The 22,860-nt window shown below is 40.0% G+C and overlaps 1 protein-coding gene across 1 annotated transcript in view; it reads right to left on the bottom strand.

Moving 5' to 3' along the window:
* Window positions 1-19,917, bottom strand: part of UBE2D1 (ubiquitin conjugating enzyme E2 D1) — a 34,834-nt gene extending 14,917 nt beyond the window's left edge. Inside the window, exon 1 of the mRNA XM_065894121.1 lies at window positions 19,640-19,917. Coding sequence (XP_065750193.1) covers window positions 19,640-19,663 — 24 coding nt within the window. The 5' untranslated portion in view covers window positions 19,664-19,917. The remainder of the gene's footprint in view (window positions 1-19,639) is intronic.
* Between the last annotated feature and the right edge of the window lie 2,943 nt (window positions 19,918-22,860).

Here is a 22,860-nt window from a genome sequence, read left to right as displayed (position 1 = left end):
AAACAAAAGGCACAATACACACCCTCCCCTGCCTACAAAAATAGAGACTTTAAATTTGAAAAATGAAAAATTCTGAGTTGTGCTAAGGAGGTGAAAATATAAAACAAATAAAAACTATAACCAAACAAATCAAAACCCCACCTTTTTGCTCTTAGTCTATTCAGAAGCCAATATGCTTTTAGACAAACACAAGAAATCAAGGACCACTTATACTTTTCCCTTTTGATTTAATTTACACAAAGTTTTTCAGAAATCACCCAATTACCTGATTTATGCTTTCTCTACCATAACTGACATTCTTATTTATCTACTTCTAGCATCACAGCCACATATGGAGTACTAAAAATAATTTAATGATTCTTATATTATTTCAAAAGGAAATGCTAGGATCAGTAATCTCTTCCTTTGCTCTTCTCTCCACTCTTTAAGAATTAACACTGAATTATACAAGTTGCTCAAGTCCATAGGATCCTTATAAGATCCAATTTATCCCATGCTGATTAACAGTTAAAGGTCTCAAAGACAAAGCATTTAAAACCATTCATTTTTTTTCACATCTTTATTGGAGTATAATTGCTTTACAATGTTGTGTTAGTTTCTGTTGTACAAAAAAGTGAATCAGCTATATGGATACATATATCCCCATATCCCCTCCCTCTTGAGCCTCCCTCCCACCCTCCCTATCCCACCCCTCTAGGTCATCACAAGGCATCAAATTGATCTCCCTGTGCTCTGCAGCAGCTTCCCGCTAGCATTCCATTTTACATTTGGTAGTGTATGTATGCCAATGCTACTCTCTCTCTTCGTCCCAGGCTTCCCCTTCCCCCTCTGTGTCCTCAAGTCCATTCTCTTTGTCTGCGTCTTTATTCCTGCGCTGCCACTAGGTTCATCAGTACCGTTTTTTTAGATTCCATATATATGCGTTAGCATATGGTATTTGTTTTTCTCTTTCTAAAACCATTCATTTTTAATTATTGTGTGTGTGTGTGTTACAAAAGCAAAACAAAGCAAAACAGTGCTTTGTAGGGAAAAACAAGAGAGAGCAATGAATAAATAGTCAAACATCCATAAGGCGATTACCCAAACCAAACCACTGTCACCGTATTAGAATACCTCCATCCATGGCTTTGGCGGGAAATAAGCATGTCACTTGCTGTTGGAGGAAGTGTTAGTTGAGACAGAACCTTTTGGAGGGAAATTTGGCAATAATTGTGAAAGTGGAAAATGCATATGATCTCTGATGCAGGAATTTCACCTCCTAGTAATAATCATCCAAACAGACAAAGATCTATATATATATATATGGATGTTTAGTGAGGCATTCTGTGTAATTATGAAAGACTGAGGATAACCTAAAGGCCCATCAATAAGGGAATGGTTCTATGACATAATCATACTATGATACCACAGCCACTAAAAAAAATGAGATACAGGGCTTTCCTCGTGGCACAGTGGTTGAGAGTCTGCCTGCCGATGCAGGGGACATGGGTTCGTGCCCCGGTCCGGGAAGATCCCACATGCCGCGGAGCGGCTGGGCCCGTGAGCCATGGCCGCTGAGCCTGCGCGTCTGGAGCCTGTGCTCCGCAGCAGGAGAGGCCACAGCAGTGGGAGGCCCGCGTACTGCAAAAAAAAAAAAGAATGAGATACGTATATGTTGACATCAAAGAACGTTGTATAAAAATAATATAGTTTTTGGGCTTCCCTGGTGGCGCAGTGGTTGAGGGTCTGCCTGCTGATGCAGGGAACACAGGTTCGTGCCCCAGTCTGGGGGGATCCCACGTGTTGCAGAGCAGCTGGGCCCGTGGGCCATGGCCGCTGGGCCTGCGCGTCCGGAGCCTGTGCTCCGCGACGGGAGAGGCCACAGCAGCGAGAGGCCCGCGTACCGCAAAAAAAAAAAAAAAAAAAAAAAAAAATATATATATATAGTTTTTGAGTGAAAAATATATGTGGCAAAAGTATGCTCAAGAGATCCCATAATACTATACATGCATAGAAAATAAAAAGAATACACACCAAACTATTAACAGTAGTTATATCTGGCAGTGGGCCGTCACTTTTTATTTATGTCTTTTACATTGTTTCAATTTTTTTTTTTTTTTTTTTGCGGTACGCGGGCCTCTCACTGTTGTGGCCTCTCCCGTTGCGGAGCACAGGCTCCGGACGCGCAGGCTCACCGGCCATGGCTCACGGGCCCAGCTGCTCCGCGGCATGTAGGATCTTCCCGGACCGGGGCACGAACCCATGTCCCCTGCATCGGCAGGCGGACTCTCAACCACTGCGCCACCAGGGAAGCCCTGTTTCAATTTTTTACAATAATTTTTTCAACTTTTTAAAGAAAAAATAATGGTTTTACTCAGGTTCTTATGCATTTTAAGAGAGATGAAATGACACTGTTTTTTCCCCACTACGTATATTATAAGCATCTTCTCTTTTTTATTAAAAAATTTTGCAAGACAAGGAAAGACTGAGAAACTGTCACAGATTAGAGGATATATATATATATATATATATATATATATATATATATATATACACACTAAGGAGACACAACAACTAAATCCAATGTGGGATCCCAGATTGGATCCCTGGACAGCAAAAGAACAGTGGAAAAACTGGTAAAATCTGAATTAGGTCTGTGTTTAGCTTACAGTACTGTATCACTGTTACTTTCCTCATTTTGATAACTGTACCATGGTTATATAAATTGTAAAAATTAGGGGGAATTAGGTGAAGGATATATGAGACCTTTCCGTACTATTTTTGCAAATTTTCTGTAAGACTAAAATTATTTCAGAACAAAAAATAATGTAAAACTGTTTTTTACATATTCCAAAACTTAATTCACTATTTTCCTTCCCAAGCTTGCTTCTTTTTCTGTGTTCCCTATATTTATTAATGGGATTATTAGTCTCCTAGCCACCACGCTCATTTTGACTCCTGTTTCTCTAGTTCATCTTGTCAGAGGAAGAGTATAATATATTCTACCTTAATACCTATTACATTACCTCAAAAATCTATTACAGTTCAACTATAATTGCTTCCCAATACTCTATGAATTACTTGCATAACAATCTTCTAAAAGCACAGCTCGGTTTATTTCATTTTTCTGCTTAGAAGATGTCAGTGGCTCCCCATTGCTTATTAAAGACCAAACTCAACCAACTCTTTTCATTATCTAGTCCTAACCCTACACTTTCAATTGGATTCCCCTTCACAAACATCCCCAGTAATTCTCCAAAGAATGCCCTTGGGTTTTCTAAAACACTTTCAGGAGGTCTGTGAGGTCAAAATTAATTTCATAGTAAAACTAAGATATTTGCCTTTTTCACTCTCAATTATCTCATGGGTATACAGTGTTTTCCAGTTTAAGAATATTTGATACTGTAACAGATTGAATGCATGAGCAGATGTGAGAATTCAACTGTCATTTATAAGCCTGACTATAATGAGATCTGAACACGTATAAAACAATGACACTCTACTTTTATTTGTTTTGGAATATACAGTTATCTTTAATAAAAATTTTATTATTTTAATATGCAATGGGTTTATTGTTATTTTTAAATTACTAAATAATTTTAAATTTCTGTTTTAAGTTCTCATATGGGAAATATTAATACATATAGCCTATACAAACAAAAGCTCTTTGAGGCACTCAATACTTTTAATATAAGGGGGGTCCCGAGACCAAAAAGTTTGAGAACCACTTAGTCAGGTCTAGCCTGCGGACTTGGATGTTCCCTGTACATGACTAAAGTTTTCTGACCTTCATAATTTTCCTTCTCTAAAAATAACCTTCCTTCTAACTCCCTGTGCCCAAATTTTATCCATTCTCCTCAACAGTGGCTGTCTTCTCAATGACCACTTTAAAAATATGAGTTTTGGAGTCAGACCTGGCCTTGCTACTGACCCTTACTAGCTATGTGACCTTGGGCAACTCACTCAACCTCTTGCTCAAATGCCTCATATGGGAACACCACTGGAAGAACTATACTGAGAATTAAATGAAAACACATAAGTGAAGTAACTAGCTTAATACCTGGCCTATATAATAGATGCTCAAGAAATTCTAATTTCCTCCTTCCCTTTCCTCTTCTCCCAGAATATTATTTTAAAACTAAGACTTTTTTGCATTTTATTCATGAATTCCTCCACAATACTTAGAACAATGCCTTTCATATAAGGTGCTTGATATTGTTTGAGTTAAACAATATAATTTAAGGAATAGCTTGATACAACCCCTATGGAGAAGAGTACGGAGGTTCCTTAAAAAACTAAAAATAGAAGTACCATATGATCCAGCAATCCCATTCCTGGGCATACATCCAGAGAAAACCATAATTCAAAAAGAGTCATGTACCACAATGTTCATCGCAGCTCTATTTACAATAGCCAGGACATGGAAGCAACCTAAATGTCCATCAACAGACGAATGGATAAAGATGTGGTATATATATACAATGGAATATTACTCGGCCATAAAAAAGGGATGAAATTGTGCCATTTGCAGAGATGTGGATGGACCCAGAGACTGTCATACAGAGTGAAGTAAGTCAGAAAGAGAAAAACAAATATCCTATATTAATGCACATGTGTGGAATCTAGAAAAATGGTACAGATGAACTTACTTGCAAAACAGAAATAGACACACAGGTGTAGAGAACAAACATATGAATATCAAGGGGAGAAGGCAGGGTGGGATGGACTGGGAGATTGGGATTGACATATATACACTACTATGTATGAAACAGATAACTCATGAGAACCAACTATACAGCACAGGGAACTCTACTCAGTGCTCTATGGTGACCTAAATGGGAAGGAAATCCAACAAAGAGGGGATATATGTACACGTATAGCTGATTCACTTTGCTGTACAGCAGAAACTAACACAACATTGTAAAGCAACTGTATTCCAATTAAAAAAAAAAAAAAGGAAGAGCATGATCAGCAGAGCATAGATACCTCAAATTTCTATTTTTCAGAAATGCAGGGGCTTCCCTGGTGGCACAGTGGTTGAGAATCCGCCTGCCCATGCGGGGGACACGGGTTCAAGCTCTGGTCTGGGAAGATCCCACATGCCGCGGAGCAACTAAGCCCGTGCGCCACAACTACTGAGTCTGCGCTCTAGAGCTTGCGAGCCACAACTACTGAGCCTGTGCACCATAACTAATGAAGCCCATACACCACAACGAACAGTAGCTCTTGCTCGCCGCAACTAGAGAAAGCCCACGCGCAGCAACGAAGACCAATGCAGCCAAAAATAAATAAATAAAATAAATTTATTTTTAAAAATGTAAATGATTAGATTTGGCAGTAGAATCAGAATTAATCACTCCCCTATGTAGATATGTGGACTGCATATAATAAAAAAAATCTTAATAACAAGTGTTGAGAGAATAGTGCAGGTCACTTAAAAAAGACTGGGGTGGCCTTTTAAATAACATATAATAACATCTAGAAATGAACCTCAAAAGAATATTAATCATTAAGGTATCAAAAACACATGCCACTGCCACAACTATTTTCAATTTACAGAATGTATGATATTCTAGCAAAGTGTCCAAAGCCACACAAAATTCTTGTGAGTCTTTTTTGTTGTGGTTCTTCTGATTTAGAAGACCGCAAAACTCTAAATATGCCATCCTTATTGTTTAAGATGCTGCTGACCTACTTTCAGGACGTAGCTTTGGGCTGCTTTTCCAAGAGGAGTTAGGGGTTTGTGCTGAGCTGACCTAGTCTCAAAGTTAAGCTGTCTTCCAAACACTGGCAATCCTTGGCGACAGAGCTACACATACTCAGAGCTGCAGTCTGTGGCATGGACTGAGTTTTTTTTTTCTTACTTGTTCCAAGCTCAATTTAACCAGCTGAACTAATTATAGCAGGAGTTTGTTTATTAAGCACTTCCACATCCTTTCTAATAGGGATCATGACTCTGATTTTATACTCTCGTCCCAACTCCAATGTTTTAAACATTTATTTTTAATGGTATAAGATTATGATAGTAATAAAAATCCTCACAAGTCACTAGTCAGGCACATTTGTTGATGATTGAACTGGGGCATGAAATTCAAGGAGAACTCATTTGTGGAAAAAAGTAACTCTATAAGATATATTGGGTTGGCCAAAAAGTTCGTTCGGTTAGTGAATACATTGTTCAATAAAGTTCTTCATGAAAATGAAAAACGTGCCTTTTATTTTTACTTAAAACTAGATGAACTTTTTGGCCAACCCAACAGTTTAAAAGATATAGGTTACAAGTAGTTGTGCCTCCAAGAAAATACATATAAGAGTAGCTACGAGCCTCAAGGGTCACCTTCTGAATGTGTTCATTAAAGTTTAGATCACTCAAGGGAGCCCTAGAAAGAAAGTTTCTCCTAGGACAGAAGTGTGATATAGGAAGGAACTGGTATAAAATATCTTGACTGACACAAACTACTTTCTTTCTTTTTTGTTAAATTAATAAACTACTTTCTAAATAAAAAATAAACTCAAATATGAAACATTAAAAGGTTGTAAGAGCTGGGAAATTCTGAAAAGCCACATGGATTGCCTCAGAGTTTCTTTCTTACTCCACCCCTTTAAACTTGTGGCGCACCACAGTAATCGAACACAAATAACCCTCGTTTTACAAACGAGGATTGCTGGAGCATAGAAAAAGATCATGTTTTATTTACTTATTTATTTTAATTAATTTATTTATTTTTGGCTGCATCGGGTCTTCATTGCTGGGCGCATGCGGGCTTTCTCTAGGTGCGGAGAGCGGGGATATTCTTCGTTGGGGTGCGTGGGCTTCTCATTGCAGTGGCTTCTCTTGTTGCGGAGCGTGAGCTCTAGGCACGCGGGCTTCAGTAGTTGTGGCACACGGGCTCATTAGTTGTGGCTCGCAGGCTCTAGAGCGCAGGCTCAGTAGTTGTGGCACACGGGCGTAGCTGCTCCACGGCATGTGGGATCTTCCCGGACCAGGGCTCGAACCCGTGTCCCCTGCATTGGCAGGCTGATTCTTAACCACTGTGCTACCAGGGAAGTCCCAAGATCATGTTTTTGGTTTTGTTTTTTTTATAATTTGCCAGTTATTACAAGCAGCACTCAGGGCTGCTGCATTTGCCCCACAGGCCATGTGTGCCAACTCCAAGGGGCGCCATTCACATAGATTTCAATGTGAGTGGTGCTCCCTGGGGCTCTACAAAGCTCCATTACAGAAAGCTGCACATTTTAAAAATGGACAGCATATCCTTTAAACCCAATTTAGGATATTATCACTGTTCTGAATAAACAAATAGCACTTCTGATGTAGAAGCAAAAGTGATGGTGTTTGACATCTGAGTGGTACTATGAGCACTTATTTTAACTTCATCAATGTGCTGAAAATGGAAAGAAAATGGCAAACTTGGAATTCAAAAATTAAAAGTGAACACAGTGACATTCTAGTGGAGGGAAAAGGAAAAATTTTTTCAATAGGTGGTGCTAGGTCAACTGGGTATCCATATAGAAAAAGAAAAAAAAGGGACTTCCCTGGTGGTGCAGGGTATCCAAATGGCCAACAAGCATACGGGAAGGGCCGCAGCTTCATTAGTCATCAAGGAAATGCAAATTAAAACCAAAATACAATGTCATTACAACCTCCAAAGGTGAAAATTAAAAAAGAAGAAAAGTACAAATGTTGACAAAGATGTGAAGCTACTGGAACTCTCATATGTCACTGGTGGAAGAGGAAAAATCTGACAGTAATCATTAAAGGTGAACATGACCCAGCAATTCTACTGCCAGTTACACAGAGAGAAATCATATAATGTAAAAGATGGCTATCAAATAATGAGACTAGTTATAACTCCATATATGAAAAGAACTCGTTATAGTAAACACACTGTGGGTATACATGTATTTTGTGTATCTTTTAATTTCATTTCCAGTGGCTTTTTAAATTGAAAATTGAAATACACAGTTTTAACTTCTGTCTTCTTTTAAACAAAGTAAGCTTAAAACAAACCAATCTTATACTTAAACATAGACCATGCAATAAATATCATCAATATGGTGAAAGTATGCCCCCAGATAGTCTGTATCAATGAAGCAGTTTTCTATTCCAATCTGACACTCATAAAAATACTAACTAAATTTCAAAATAAAAATACAAGATACAATAATGAAAGGCAGATTATAAGATATTGTCCCTATCTAGATAGTGTCCCTAGACTGGCACTATGAGTCCACAAAAACATGTACTTAAGGAATTTATATAGCCTTACATGGCTAAGCACCTCTAGTCTAGTTCAGATTTCTATATCAAACTAGACACAAAGAAAAGTACCGAGAGGCCTGAAACTGAATTTTAAACTGGCACAGATGGCATGTTTATAACATCCCCACAATATGCTGAGTGTTCTCCATTAAACCAAACTAGACACAGTCCCTGCCTCTAGGGGACTTAAAATCTAAAAGTAGATGAGGCAGCCTAATTCAAAGAAAGTAAACAAATAAAAGGAAACAAAGAAGGGAATGTAAGAGCAGAGAGGCCTGCATTAATCTCTCAGCTCCCCGAAGGGTAACAGGCCAATCTGAACAGCGGAGAAGGAAAGCTAACAAGTCAGTTTCCTTATTTACCATCATACTTAATATGACACTATGCAGTAAATATTCTCTAAAAAATTGTGCTGACCAGACTGAAAATGCTTTGTTGTTCTCTAGTTTCAACATTCAGAAAGTCTAAATCTCCTTAATAGATATAATATATACCCCACTGGGTATGTGTAAAGGACATTAAACAGCCCATGCATAGTGACTGATTTACAGTCCAAAATCTAAATTACTGAATCCAAAGCACATGAAAGCATTACTTCAAAAATCCTGGCTCAACAGGCAATTAATTAATGTGACACAACCATCTTTATATCAACACTTCTAAAACAAGACAGTGATTCTTACTGGATTGCATTTTTTATGTTGTCTCTAAAGGGATGTATGAGCTATAATTGGTTTGTCTGTAAATAAACACTTCATGGGCTTGTAATTCAGACTCTGATCTCCTTATCCAGTTGACTAGAGCTATTTCAATAGGGAAATGTCAAACAATTCTCAGAAATATCTCTGAATACAGAACCCCTCTAAACCCTTGAATTAAAATATCTTTATTTTAAACTGTGAAGATTCTTTCCTGAAGACTTCAAAATGCTGATGACATCCAATTAATTAAGTTATAGGAACCAAATTCACTTCAATAAACTGGTCCTGGCTGCTTCGCTGTCTCTTTGGATCAGGTATCTCTGGCAAAGGCTGTTTATTAAAAATAATGATGATAATGCAGCCAAATTCCACACAAAAGGAAGATGATGAAGAAAGCAATGACACTACTGACTTTGCCACATCAAAGTAATATTTATTAAATTTGAACTATAAAGAGCACAATTTAGAATAAATGTTTGAGGTCAGGTTAGGGACATTATCTACCCAATATCTCAGATCTGAAACCACCTTCCCCCATGCTCTCTAGAGCAGCCATAATATGACTTTCAATTTCCCAAAATGCTACCTTGCCTGTAATTTAAAACATGGCTTCCTTTTAAAGGGAAGACTCAACAACCTCCCTTTATATGTAGTATTTCCATCATAGGAATTACATAAATAAAAATATATTTTAGACAAATCCAAGGTATCCCAGTAAAAACTTGTATTTGAATCTACTTTATGAAGTATTATGGTAAAAATGCACTTATTCCAGGAACCCAAACTCTAAACCTTGAGATCACCATGATTCCTTCTTCCCTTCATGCCCCATCGTCTATACAAATCAGTACCAAGTTGTTTAGATTCTCCTTTAGTCCAGATCCTCCCACTGAAAGGGTTCTAGAAGGAGGCCCATCCTATAGAAAAACTGAGGTCCAAAGGGCAGACGAGTTGGAGAAAAGCCAGAGGAGAGACATTTCAGGATAAGAAGCCAAAGGTTTGAACCAGGGAGACACTATTAAAGAACTGGTCAGTAGATGGAGGGGTCCGAAGAGACTGCCCAGATTACTGAGCCTTAGAGATTTGACTTGAAAGGCCAAGCAGGGGGAGGTACGGTGGGTCAGACCAATTCAAAAAGGCCAGGTGGTACAAACACCCACAATTTTCCTCACATATCCCCTTTTCCAAATGCCCTCTGCCACCAGGCTGGCTCAGACCCTCCTGGACCTCATTTGAACAAGTGTAATGCTGTCTTAACTAACCTGCTGTCCTCCTACTTCTCTACCAACATACTGTGGTCAAAATCATCTTCTTGAAGTACCATGTCAAACCCTTTCAAAGTTTTTCCATTAGCCTTAATAGAAGATTTATAAATCCTTAAAATGGTTTCCAGGATCTGACTGCTCTCTAGCCCCACACTTTCCCCCAACATTCTCTGCACCAGTCACAGTGACTTTCAATTCCCCAAAATGCTGTCTTGTCTCTAGTTTCAAACATGACTTCCTTTTAGATAGAAGACTCCTAATCACCACCCCCCTCAACTTTCACTTTCATGTCTCATCTTAAACATCATTTCCTTAGGGCGGCTTTCCTTGAACCCTCCAAAGGGTCCCTGCTATATTCCCATGGCACTCTTGTACTTCCCTTTTCGTGATGTACTACAAATCTATAACTACAAACAGTAAAGAATCTTGTGTTCTATGAGGGCAAGAATGTATACCTAGCAATAGGATTAAGAATGTTTCTTCTTTACTCAAAAATCTTCAATGGCATCCCCCAACTCCTGCATTAACTACACATTTGTCAGCATGAGTCTTCAAGGCCCTCCACAGTATGAACTTTTATGGTCTAATATTTTCTGAATGCTTCCCAAAAGCATGATTATCTGTTCCCTTCCAAATAAGCCATGTACTTTCCAGTGCCTTCATTTCTGTAGCTTCCTCTATGGACCTAGCTTCCCTGTCTTAAAAAATGCTATTCTTCCAAATATGCCATTCTTCCAAAGCTATATCCAATTCCACCTTTTCCGTATAATTTTTCCTAATTTCCCCCAAATAAATTTGGCCTCTCCCACCTTTGACTCCCCTCCTGCTCAAATGTTGTATTTTCCTTATGGTACTTTCCTAAGTCTACCTAGTTGTTATGGTACATCTCATATCCTTACTAGTTTAAAATTTCTTAGATAATGTTGGTTATACCTTGCTTTTCCATATTCTCCTTATCACATTTTGTATATGCCTTATATACATAAGGTGCTCTGTAAGTGCATTAACTTGAATCTTAAAAATCTACTACATGTAAAGCAGTTGTGTAAGGCAGCTGTCTAAATATGTGGATAAAATAATCTTTTAAGCACAAAAGATACCTTTGAAACAGATGGATGCTAAATGGAATTAGAAAAGCACATTATGTTACCCATACAAAAAAAGAAATACATCTTATTTGCATCTCAAATAAATGCTCTTTAATCAAAAAGTACTATATCTTTAGAGACTCATTCATCTTATATTATACATTAAGATGCCCACATTTATTTCAATTCTGACAATTTAAAATAAATATAATTTTAGCTCAAGTTTCATGCAGCAGTAGAGCACAGTGTCACTGCTCAATATTTATTTTTGTGACCATTTTTGCTGTTTGCTGGACAAAAGGAAAACAGCAAATAACATTATTTAGATGTGCTTAAAATTGTAAGTCAGAAAAGACCACAGAAGTTATCTAGTTCAACTAATTATATTTCTAGATAAAGAAAATAAAGACTACGAGTTTCTTGGCCAAGGTCACAAAGCCAAAGCCAGGACACAGGCTCAGACCATCTGACTTCCACTCCAGCACTCCTCCCACTCCAAAACAATACTCACCTCAAGGCTGTAATAACTAGAGCACATTATTTTCAGTTGACATTGGAGCCAACAATACTCCAGTACTGAATGAAGGACATTTGCACATTTTCAGTCATGCTCAAGAGAAACAAAAGTGTGACAAATGAAGAAATGAAACGGAATTCTTATTATCTTTTCCCAGGAGCCTTCTTTCTTATAAACGGTTAGAAATGAACACTACTTCACAAGCTTTGAGAGGGTCTGTGTTCAAAGACACTCTGAAAGGCGAGAAAAACATGATAGGAAATTACATACATAATAGAATTTTGACACACGATGGAACATGCAACACAACATTTTAAATGCTACATTATCAAAAGTTACTATTTATTTCATAGTAACCAAGAAAGATTGGTGCTTCAGGGAAAAAGAAAAAAGGGAGCAGCCTATTTCTCAAAACCCACTTAAAGCACAAACCTATCTACCAATATGTACCAAATATTTACCTTCTTACAGTTCTATCCCTAATAACTGGCACATAGTAGGTACTTAATAAGTATTTTCATAATAAAGTAATTAATCTCTCTTAGTATCACCCAGTACTATTCTTGAATACTGCAGCTGTACATCAGTGACTATAAAATGCTGCTACTTGTAGCAGAAAACAATGAGCATTGACAGTTTGTATCAAACAGAAATGTTCTAAGACTAGAACATTTTACAATGTGTGTGAATCTATATCTGTGTATGTGTGCTTGTATGTATGTATATAGGTTCATTTGTTTTCTCTCTATATACATATGTACACATATATGTATATGACATGTATTTTTGACAATAGTGATTTTACCTAAAGATCTTATGCTATGGGACAGTGATTTTCAAACTTTCCTTACAGTAAGTCATAATAAGAAAAACATTATATACCACAACCTAGTACACATAACACATACACGCACAGGAATACATGTACATAACTAAAACAAAGATTTCCTGAAACAACACCATTACTATACCCAAAGCACTAATGTTTTCTATTCCATTTTTTAAAATGCAGTTTGTGTCCCCCTAAACTGATTTTGTCACCCCTGCTCTGAAAGCTCATAAAAGTGGGAGAAGACACTAAAACATTGGCAAGGTGTAAATGTCTTAGTTTGGCATTCATTACTTAAACATAGCCTACGCTGTACAGACACCAAACGGACACTGGCAAAATGAAGACTAGAAATTATTGAACACTGTTCATTGAAAAGCTATGCTGAAAACCGGAAGGATGTTATCATTGTGTAAGTAAAACATAGAGACCACATTCTGGGCCATAAAACAAGCCTCAAAAATTTTAAAGGAGTCAATAACAGATATTCTGATCACAATGGAATTAAATTAGAAGTCAATAACAGAAAGCTCTGTAAAATCCCAATTATTTAGGAAATAAATAATATATTTTTAAATAACTCAAGAATCGAAAAAGAAAACAAAAGGGAAATTAGAAAATATTTTTAACTAAATGAAGATGAAAATACAACACATCAAAACTTGGGGGAAGCAAAAACACCAGCAAGAGTTTTACTAGTTTATGGGACTTCCCTGGTGGCGCAGTGGTTAAGAATCCACCTGCCATTGTAGGGAACACAGGTTCAAGCCCTGGTCCAGGAAGATACCACATGCCGCGGAGCAACTAAGCCCGTGTGCCACAACTACTGAGCCCGTGTGCTGCAACTACTGAAGCCTGCGTGCTCTAGGGTCCGGTGCCGCAACAAGAGAAGCCACCACAATAAGAAGCCTGTGCACGGCAATGAAGAGTAGCCCCAGCTCGCCGCAACTAGAAAAAGCCCACACACAGCAATGAAGACCCAACTCAGCCAATAGTTAATTAATTTATTTAAAAAAATAGTTCAATCAACATACATTAAAAAAAATAAATTAAAAAAAAAAAAGAGTTTTACTGGTTTAGAGAAGAACAATGAGCCCAGGCCACCAAGTCTGCTGGGTTACCTCTAGAGCAATCCAAACTACTCACAAAAGGAGGGTGGCCACCTGGAGTGAGAACCATCAGGTTAATTTTACTGCGAATGAAGTTTAAGGTGAACAAACCCCCCACCTCACCCCAGTTAGAAAGGCTTTCCTAAATCTGAAAGAAGACTAGGAATCTAATGCTGTCAGTGAAGGAGAAGAGCCACGCAAACAGGATAATATGAATACAGAACAATGGGGGAAACATCCAGAAAGAGGAAAGACAGGAAGCTGCAGAGCATGGTGTGATCCAACGGGCAGTGCTAGATGGAGTTTTTCAGGATGGTTTCCTCCCCATACTACGGATAACTCCTGGAACATAGGAGCCTCTTACTATTGTCTAATGTATGTAACTGAACCTTCACAGATTCATCCCAAGACCAAATTAAATGCAGAAAAAACCCCTCAGCTTCTAAGAGGCCATCTAGATCAAAGCAGGCCAGAATCAGAACCTGTTTGGCCTTCATTTGTTCTGAGGTGGTCTGCGGACCCCTCCAATCCTGAAACCCTGCAAATCTGGGTTATATTATATATTCCAGTATTTTTTAATCCAGCACACAGGGTTAAGAGGAGAGAGGACAAGTATCTCAATACTTAATTTTTTAATTACACATAGCATCAGTTTACCCACTTTTTAAAAAAGGGGTGCGGGGAGCTAATACATTACAGACAACCATTAACTCAGTTTGATGCAAAGTATTAGGCTGATCATTTTGATTAGCGGTGCTCATTAAATACATTTCCTACATGTATTTCAGGGAACTAAAATGAATAAGGATGCTATTCTGCTTTGCTGGAAGCGATCCCACATCCTGCTAGGTTTGGTTTTTATAACATTGTGCCTGGCTTCCTAAAGCAGGCATAAACAGCCTTATTAGATCTATGCTATTTATTTCCACAGAGAAGAAACCTCAGAACTTTTAAACTAGGATAGGTTATCTAATCTTTTTACACCTTTGTTGTGATAAAGGAAGAAAAATATATGATCTTGGCGGCAAAAGGAAGATTGAATTTAATTACAAAGATTTAAAAGCAGAAAAATGCATACAGTGGCTTTTTAGAAAAAGAACACTTTCTTCCTTTCATCTCAAGGCAAACCATTTATCTACCAAGAAGCATGAATAGTGTGTTCTTTTTAAAATGTTTTTAGAAGTCATATCCTTTTTTACTGAAGGAACCTGGAGTCTTAGACTTAATCTTGTAATCTGAAAGTCTTTCTAATATATCTGTGTAATCTGAACTGTTGACTACTATTCAAAGCCATTATACGAACTAAATAGCTAGATCAATTCGTAAACCATTTTCTCAAATGAAAACCTCCCAATGAAATGATACTTTTGACAGAACATTTATGAATTACACCAATTTTTCTAAATCCTTTTGGAGGAGAAACATTTTAAGTGATGGAATAAAGATGAACAAAGTTACATTATTCTTTTACCATGTTAACCGGTCTAGTGCACATTACCTCAGAGCAAAAACTTACAATGCATAATCAACAAGCTGAGTGATGCATCAGTGAAAATGATTAAATATGCCAAGGTCTTAATTATAATACCACATTACATTTGTACAGAATATTCCAGTTTGCAAAACACTTACATCCATAAACTCATTTGACTCTATGTCCTTCAGTTTAAGTACAATAGATAGAAGATGTGAGTCTACCTGGATATACTGAAATAGTTAAAAGCAGGGACTCTGGAGCCAACTGTCTGGTTTGGACTCTTAGTGCTGCCACTTACAATTACAAAATGTGATTCTGAGTACATTACTCAACATCTTTATGCCTTAGTTTTATCATCTGTAAAATGGGGATAATAATCGTTTCTACCTCTTGGGCCCACTAATGATTAAATCAATTAATATATGTCAAGCACTTAATACAGTATCTAGCACAGAGGAACCATTATATATTATACATGCTGGTTGTACTTATCAGCAGCTGTATGGATAGGGAAACAAGCTGGTAAGTCACAGAGCCAGGAACAGAAACCAGAGCTTCTTCTCCCATCTGATGCTCCATCCACAAAGGGCTGCGGTTTTTTTTCTGTTTGTTTTTTTGAAGTATCCTAAGGTTTTCTACACTGACATAAAATAGTTTAATGCAGAAGTGTACAAAACAAAAAAATTCAACAGTTCAGAATACTTATAAAGTATTTTAATTTATATATACATTTTAAGTTAAATTGACTATTAAAAATACAAATATTCCATTTTGGCAGCAGAACTATATACTGAGGAATAGTCATCTGTGTTGCTATATTTGCAAAACAAAACTCAAATCTAGAGGGAAATATACTAAGATGATAACTGTGTTAGAACTTCCTTTCTTTTTTTTTCCCTTTCTGGTTTTCAAAACATTCAGTATTGTGATATAACATTTATAATTAAAAAAAATTATTTCCAGGGACTTCCCTGATGGCGCAGTGGTTAAGAATCTGTCTGCCAACACAGGGGACACGGGTTCAAGCCCTGGTCCGGGAAGATCCCACATGCCACGGAGCAACTAAGCCCGTGCACCACAACTATTGAGCCTGCACTCTAGAGCCTGCGAGCCATGAGTACTTAAGCCCATGCGCCTAGAGCCTGTGCTCCACAACAAGAGAAGCCACCACAATGAGAAGGCCACGCACCCAACAAAGAGTAGCCCCCGCTTGCCGCAACTAGAGAAAGCCCACGCGCAGCAATGAAGACCCAATGCAGCCCAAAAATAATTAATTATTTTAAAAAATGATTTCCAAAAAAAGTTTACCAAGGTATGAAAATAGTATTCATAGAATAAACACTTCAAAATTAATTCTAGAAAATAATAAATGTCCAGCTGAAGAACTGCCCTCTTTTTTCAGACATGTTTTAGGGGATCTTTCCTCAGACTTTGTTCAAATTTTTTCCCTTTAGTGATTCAGGTGACAGTGACAACATCTTCCATTGTGTCTAAAAATAAGGCATGGGTGTGTAAATTTATGAGCCGAAATGCAAAACTGGCATTGGATGTCTAAATCAGAGTATTAAATCATTTAGCATACTCTAGCATAAAAACATATTTTGAGCACTCATATCCACATGCTTTGTATATTCATACAATTTTAATTCAACTATCTTTAATCTTTTCAGATGAAGTGAAGTTATGAACTTTTAAAAACATGCCAAATCACTTCTTAAGATATTAACCTGGACAAAGCACTCCACTCCAAACCTCAAGCTCCTTCTCTAATAAGGAGAGTAGACTAGAATGTCAGTCAGTGGTTCACAACCTTCTTTCCACCCCAGCGCATCTGTGGGATTCAACATCTCTCCATTTACAGCAGTGGGGACAGTCTGAAAATGTCCCACAGGTGATTCTGATACACTACCTTGTAACAGGAGTCCCCAGCCCCCAGGGGCTGGATACTGGTCCATGGCCTGTTAGGAACCGGGCTGCACAGCAGGAGGTGAGCAGTGGGCCAGCGAGCGAAGCTTCATCTGCGGCTCCCCATCGCTCGCATTACAGCCTGAACCATCCCCCCCATCGCTCGCATTACCACCCCCCATGGAAAAACTGTCTTCCACGAAACTGGTCCCTGGTGCCAAAAAGGTTGGGGACCACCGCCTGTAAGCTATTCCCCTGCCCTCCACCCCACTCCACTCCTGCAGAGTTCTTTAAGGTTCTGCACAATTCTAAAGCTTGCCACTGTGGGTGCACAAAAATCACAACCCAATGACCTGGAAGGTACCTGACAGTGTTACTTTATTACATTTTAAAAGAAAGGCCGAAAGTTAATTATGCGTACTCTTTTGTTGAAGCATGCAAGATTCAAAAAGAATCTGTAAACTGATGATATCAAAGACAGCTTTGTAACTTAACTGTTCATATGGCAAACAGCACAGCTCCCCTGGAATTTGCTTCTAGTCAAGGAGGTAGGTAAAGAAAGAGGAAAAGTGGGGAATCAAATTAAATGCCTCTTGAAGTTGAAAGAATGGCTGGAAAAGAGATTTGTACAAGTTAACTTTTCTGATAACAGAGAAGAAAAGCCAAAGACTGATATGCAGAGATGAGATATTATGTGATCCCAAATTTTTCTTTTTTTTTTTTTTTACAGACAACTCTGTTATAAACTAATAATAACCCATAGCTACTAAAAATATGATTTTCATATATGCCATATTATAAATATAAGCCAAATATACTGGCTTAGCATGGTGATTGATAATTGCCCAGTATATTTACAAATAGTGTCAATTTTCTTTGAATGCTTACTTACTGTGGACAAATTCTACGCTATTTAAAAGCTACTGGATGTGCGAAGTCTTGTGAAAAATTCTCACAACTAGGGAAGAAGGAAATGGAATCTTAAGACTTCCTTGCAAAAATGTGTTTACCTCAAATGTGAGCCAACATTACATCATCATTAATAAGTACACAAGACATGGCAAAGATGCTGTGTGGCTTCAAAATGAGAATTATCTACATGAAAAAAATGTGTAATTGCATTATCTTCAAATCAGAAAACACATTAATCAATAAATGCTGATGATTAGCTATGTGTATTGTAGTGAGAGGAACCTTAAAAAGCACAAAAAAATAACAGTATTTCACAGATTTAGTATTTGACCTCTCCCCCACCCCCGGCAAACTGGCTGGGTCTGAAAGTTGCTGTCCTCTGTACCAGAAGATGACACCAAGGGTAACTGAGAATACAATGTATACATCTCTATCACTGCTCTGTGGATTCATGCCTGAAAAAGTTGACACAAATTTTTGGTAGCATTTCTTTTGAAATTCTTTGCAAAACATGCTGTCCACTGTTGGCTTAACTTGCTGAACGCACTACCCATTAAAAAAAACAAATTCTCAGTGTTCTCCACATGAACCACAACAGTAAGAACCTAAAACTTGTGTCAGTGAACAGACGTGATAACCCAAAAAGAAATAAAAGTGAAGAGAAAGAAAATGCCCCAACCTCAGTTTTGTAAGATGTTCACATTAGAGACTGTAGCAATAAACATTATGCAAGAGAAGATAATTCCTAACACTGAGTTGGGATGGATAAATATTTGTTTAATGAACATACACATTTCTTCCTCATTCTATAGCCATGTGTCAAAGCATCAAACAATTTAATTTGTGGCAGTTTCTGTTGTGTCACAAACTTTACATATAAGTTTATCACGAGGGGAAAAAAAACCTGCTTGGCTTCACTCACGATGAATCACAGCCAAGAGGTCATCTTGTTGTGTATCAGCAACTATGTTTTCACTACAGCTATGTGACCTAAAGTGGCAGCAGGAGAGGCACCAAAATAGAAGAGGCAGGAGGTTTCTCCTGGTTTCTCGGCCCCAAAAGAGCTTTTCCACCCCATTCGGGCATCTGAGCAACAGCCAACCGCAGAGGAGAGAAAGAACAAACCCAACAGCTCCGCGGAGGAAGGCCGAAGGCCCAGGCCCTCCCGGGAGCCCGGGGAGGCAAGCACATAAAGAGGACGGGCTTAAGAAACAGCGTGGAGAAAGCAGCATGACAAGGGCCAAAACTAGACGGGTGTAGGGCAAAATCCAGCAGTGACCGAGCAGCACAGACTGCGGGAAGGTCTGGAGACCAAGGAGGCTCTCCAGCCCGGGCTCGGGGCTCAGCTCCGGCGCGAGCGCACAGCGGGCCCCCTGCCTCCAACAAACCTCCAGCACACGGGACCTACCGCTGCTCCCACCTCACCTGTCGGGTGCCCGCTGGCCCCGCCGGCGTCTCTGGCCCCCGGTCCCCGCCCCGGCCCATCCTCCCTTCACGTTCCCTCGCGGCGCGTCTCTAGGGGCCACCGCCGGGGTCAGCGTGGGCAGGGGACCGAAGCCCGCCCCGCCGCCCCAGGCCTGGCCCCGGCACTCACTTTCTGAATCCGCTTCAGCGCCATGGGTCAGGGAGGGCGGCTGGGATACCGGCCGGCTGGGGGCGGCTGCGGGGCTCGGGGGCGTGGGGTCGTCGCGGGCCCGGCTCGCCGGCTCCTCAGCTGGCTCAGCCGTGTGAATCCCCAGCTCGCCGCTCTCTGGCTCGCTCCGGGCGCCGGTGCCTATTCCTAGGGCGCCCGAGCGCGAGTGTGCGCGAGTATGCGGGCGGGGACGCCGGCGAGACTCTTTTGTTTCCGCTTTTGCTTCTGGGAAGGAGCCTGCGCCCGCCCCGCCCCGCCGGGCACACTGGGAAGTGTAGTTTCTGCGCCCTGCTCGGCCGCCGCCCCGGGCCGGACTGGTTACTCACCGCTGACCTCGACCCACAGCGTGGGCTCAGAGCTGCCGGCTCTGGAGTTGGTCCCTGCAATTGGATTTTGATCAAGGTACTGAACCTGGAGTTCCCAGTCTGTAAAATGAGGATAACAAATTAGCTCGAAAAACATGTACCGGATTCGAATATGTGCTACAGCTAGTCTTGTTATTTTTACCTTTACAGATTTCACTGTTCTCAAATATATAAATTGCCTAAATTTCTCACACATGCACAGACTCATTCCAGTTATGACGCCTTACTTACCTCCTTAGTTTCTGTTTCAAAAGGCCCCTCTTCTGTCCGACGCTAATCTCGCATGCCTGCTCCTCCTTGGAACTGTGAATTCTGAGCTTCGTCCTCACTCTTGTCTCCTTTTCCGTTGGCAGTACAATACCTGCTCAATCCACATAGTCTACTCGCACTCCTCACTCCCCCAATTCTTATGAACTTGTGTCCCCTTTAAAACTTGCCTTCTGCTTTCAGCAGCAGAATTCGGTTTTCACCAAAGTTGAGCTTGAGCTTCTAATTCCCGAATCCAATTCATTCCTTTTCCTCTGTGATGTTTTTGACCCATTTGATTGCTGGCTACCCTTTCGCTTTTCAAAACGCTCACCGCCTCCCGCTTCCGGAGCACCAGGGTGGTTGGCTCTTCTACTTCTCTGACTTACTCTTTTCTGTTACCAGCTCCTCTTCTCAAGAGTTAGAGTGCCCTAGAGTTCCAACCCCTGATCTCTCACCATCACTATCTTCCTAAAAAGTAGACTTCGTGTCCTCCCATGTCCTGGGAGGCCACCCAGCATGGCTGGAGGACCTTGGGCTTCGTAGATTGACCCCCTATCCTGGAGTGGGATCCCAACTCTGACCCCTACCACTGTGTGACCGTGTAGCTACATAAACTCTCTAAGCCTCAGTTTCCTCATGTCCAAAGCGATAATAATCTCTAGATATGTTATTGTAAGAATTCACTGATATTAATGTAATGTGCCAAACACAGTACCTAATATGCTGAAAGTGCTGTATAACAATTATTTCCTTATTTGTTTTTATCTATATGATGATGCCTTTAAAATCTGTCTTTCCAACCAAACCGTCACCCCAGTTTCAGACTTTTATGTCCAAAAGTCTACTGGACATGTGCACCTTCCTCCCCTGTGGCCAGGAATCAGAATGTGTTACCAGGTGAGGGCTGGAGGAAAGCTTTTCAGGAAGTCCAGAACAATAGCTACCATAGCATTCTAAAGGCTTACAAAGAGCAAGCAGCAAAAATCCATTCATGTAACTTAAAAGAAAATGTCTAGGGAAATAGGATCGTGAAAGAATGGTAGAAATAATTAATGGAATCTGAAACTTAATTTAGAAGCCTGTCATTCCCCCTCCCCGCCCTCCCACCCAAAATAAACATAAAAACTAAACCTGGTCTGGAGCCTGGCTACTCTCTTACTTTCCTTTCCCTGAGGTCTCGCTTCTCTCTGCACGCTGGCCTGCCCTCCTTTTTCCAGCTCCCGCCTTAACTTCTCTTGTACAAGGCATGAGCTCCCACCACCCTTAGCCCACTTTTTGACAGTCTTCAAGCAACTGCTCCTGCTGCTAAATGGCCAAGCCTTTTGGTACTCCCTATTTATCTCCCTAAAAGGAAGAATTCCATTGACACAACTCATCTTTTTACTCCAGGCTATACATTTTCAGCTAGTGAGCAAAGTACATGTAGATTGACTTGGATTAGTTGGCCACCCATGGTCAAATCAGCTGTGGGAAGTTTGAAGTACTGTGGGGCAAAGAGGTTTCTGAAACACACCAGCAAGTTCATATCATCCTGTAGAGAGGTGTATTGGGGCTAGCTTGATGCACCATCTTTGTGCTCCAGAAAGTTGGGCCCTACCCCAAACATTGCTCTTCCTTTTTATAGGGCAAGCATGAGAGTGTCCTTGTAAATAGGGGAGAAATAGTCTGAGCTTGGGCATCAGCTGCTTTGGGGAGTTGCATTCCCAAGCTGGTAGCATTTGGATAGTATCATGTAGGAAGTGAGGCCATGCTCAGCTGCTCCCACTACGGGGAAGCACTAGTTGCAGGTAGCTCATTACCAGGAAGCCCAGAAAAAAACCTCCAGGGTCATTAAGTGGACAGTCCTGATAGGACAGTCCATCATCACTCCATAGATAACAAAAACACACACTTACGCAGAGGCTACAATCAGGGCAATTTCATTCAAAAGGCCCGGACACTGGCATTAATTTCTCCCTCTTGCAGGTTATCCTACATACTGCTAAAAGATGCAGTAGTCAAATCACTCCATTGCTTAAAAACCTCTATTGGTTTGTATCATGGAAGTCCAATGCCTCAGCTTACTGCAAAATACCCATCCCAATTTGTCCCTAAATGCCTCCTTTCAGACTTTAGCTCACACACTATAGTTAATTAATGTCACGTGTCTTTGCACAATGCATTCTCTCTGCATAGAACGACCTCCCACCCTGCACCTGACAAACCCAACTCAAATGATACAGACTTTGTGAGAGGGATTGCGCTTCTTTCAGAAACTCATATTTGAGGATATGGAGCAGCCATTCTCAGCACTTGGAATACAGAATGGCCGCGGGATGATGTTAATCAGGAAAAAGAATGGTCCAGGGGAAGAAGTTCAATTAAGTAATTAAGACATTTGGAGAAGTCTCTGGAGAGGTTCGCTGACCAAGTAAAAGAAGTGACTGAAGAGCTTCTTGGGACTGGGTGGAGTGTGCTGAGTCTTTGACAGACTCAAAGCAACCATCTGGGCAGTTTTTGAAGACCCTGGAGAAACTGACACACTGATCTGGCCAGAAATTTTCAGAGTAGAGTGAAAAGAAAGGGTTC

This window comes from Phocoena phocoena, chromosome 16, assembly GCF_963924675.1.
Source record: "Phocoena phocoena chromosome 16, mPhoPho1.1, whole genome shotgun sequence".
Lineage (NCBI taxonomy): Eukaryota > Metazoa > Chordata > Mammalia > Artiodactyla > Phocoenidae > Phocoena > Phocoena phocoena.
The sequence above is the reverse complement of the archived record's forward strand: the minus strand, read 5'-3'. Positions and strand labels throughout refer to the sequence as shown.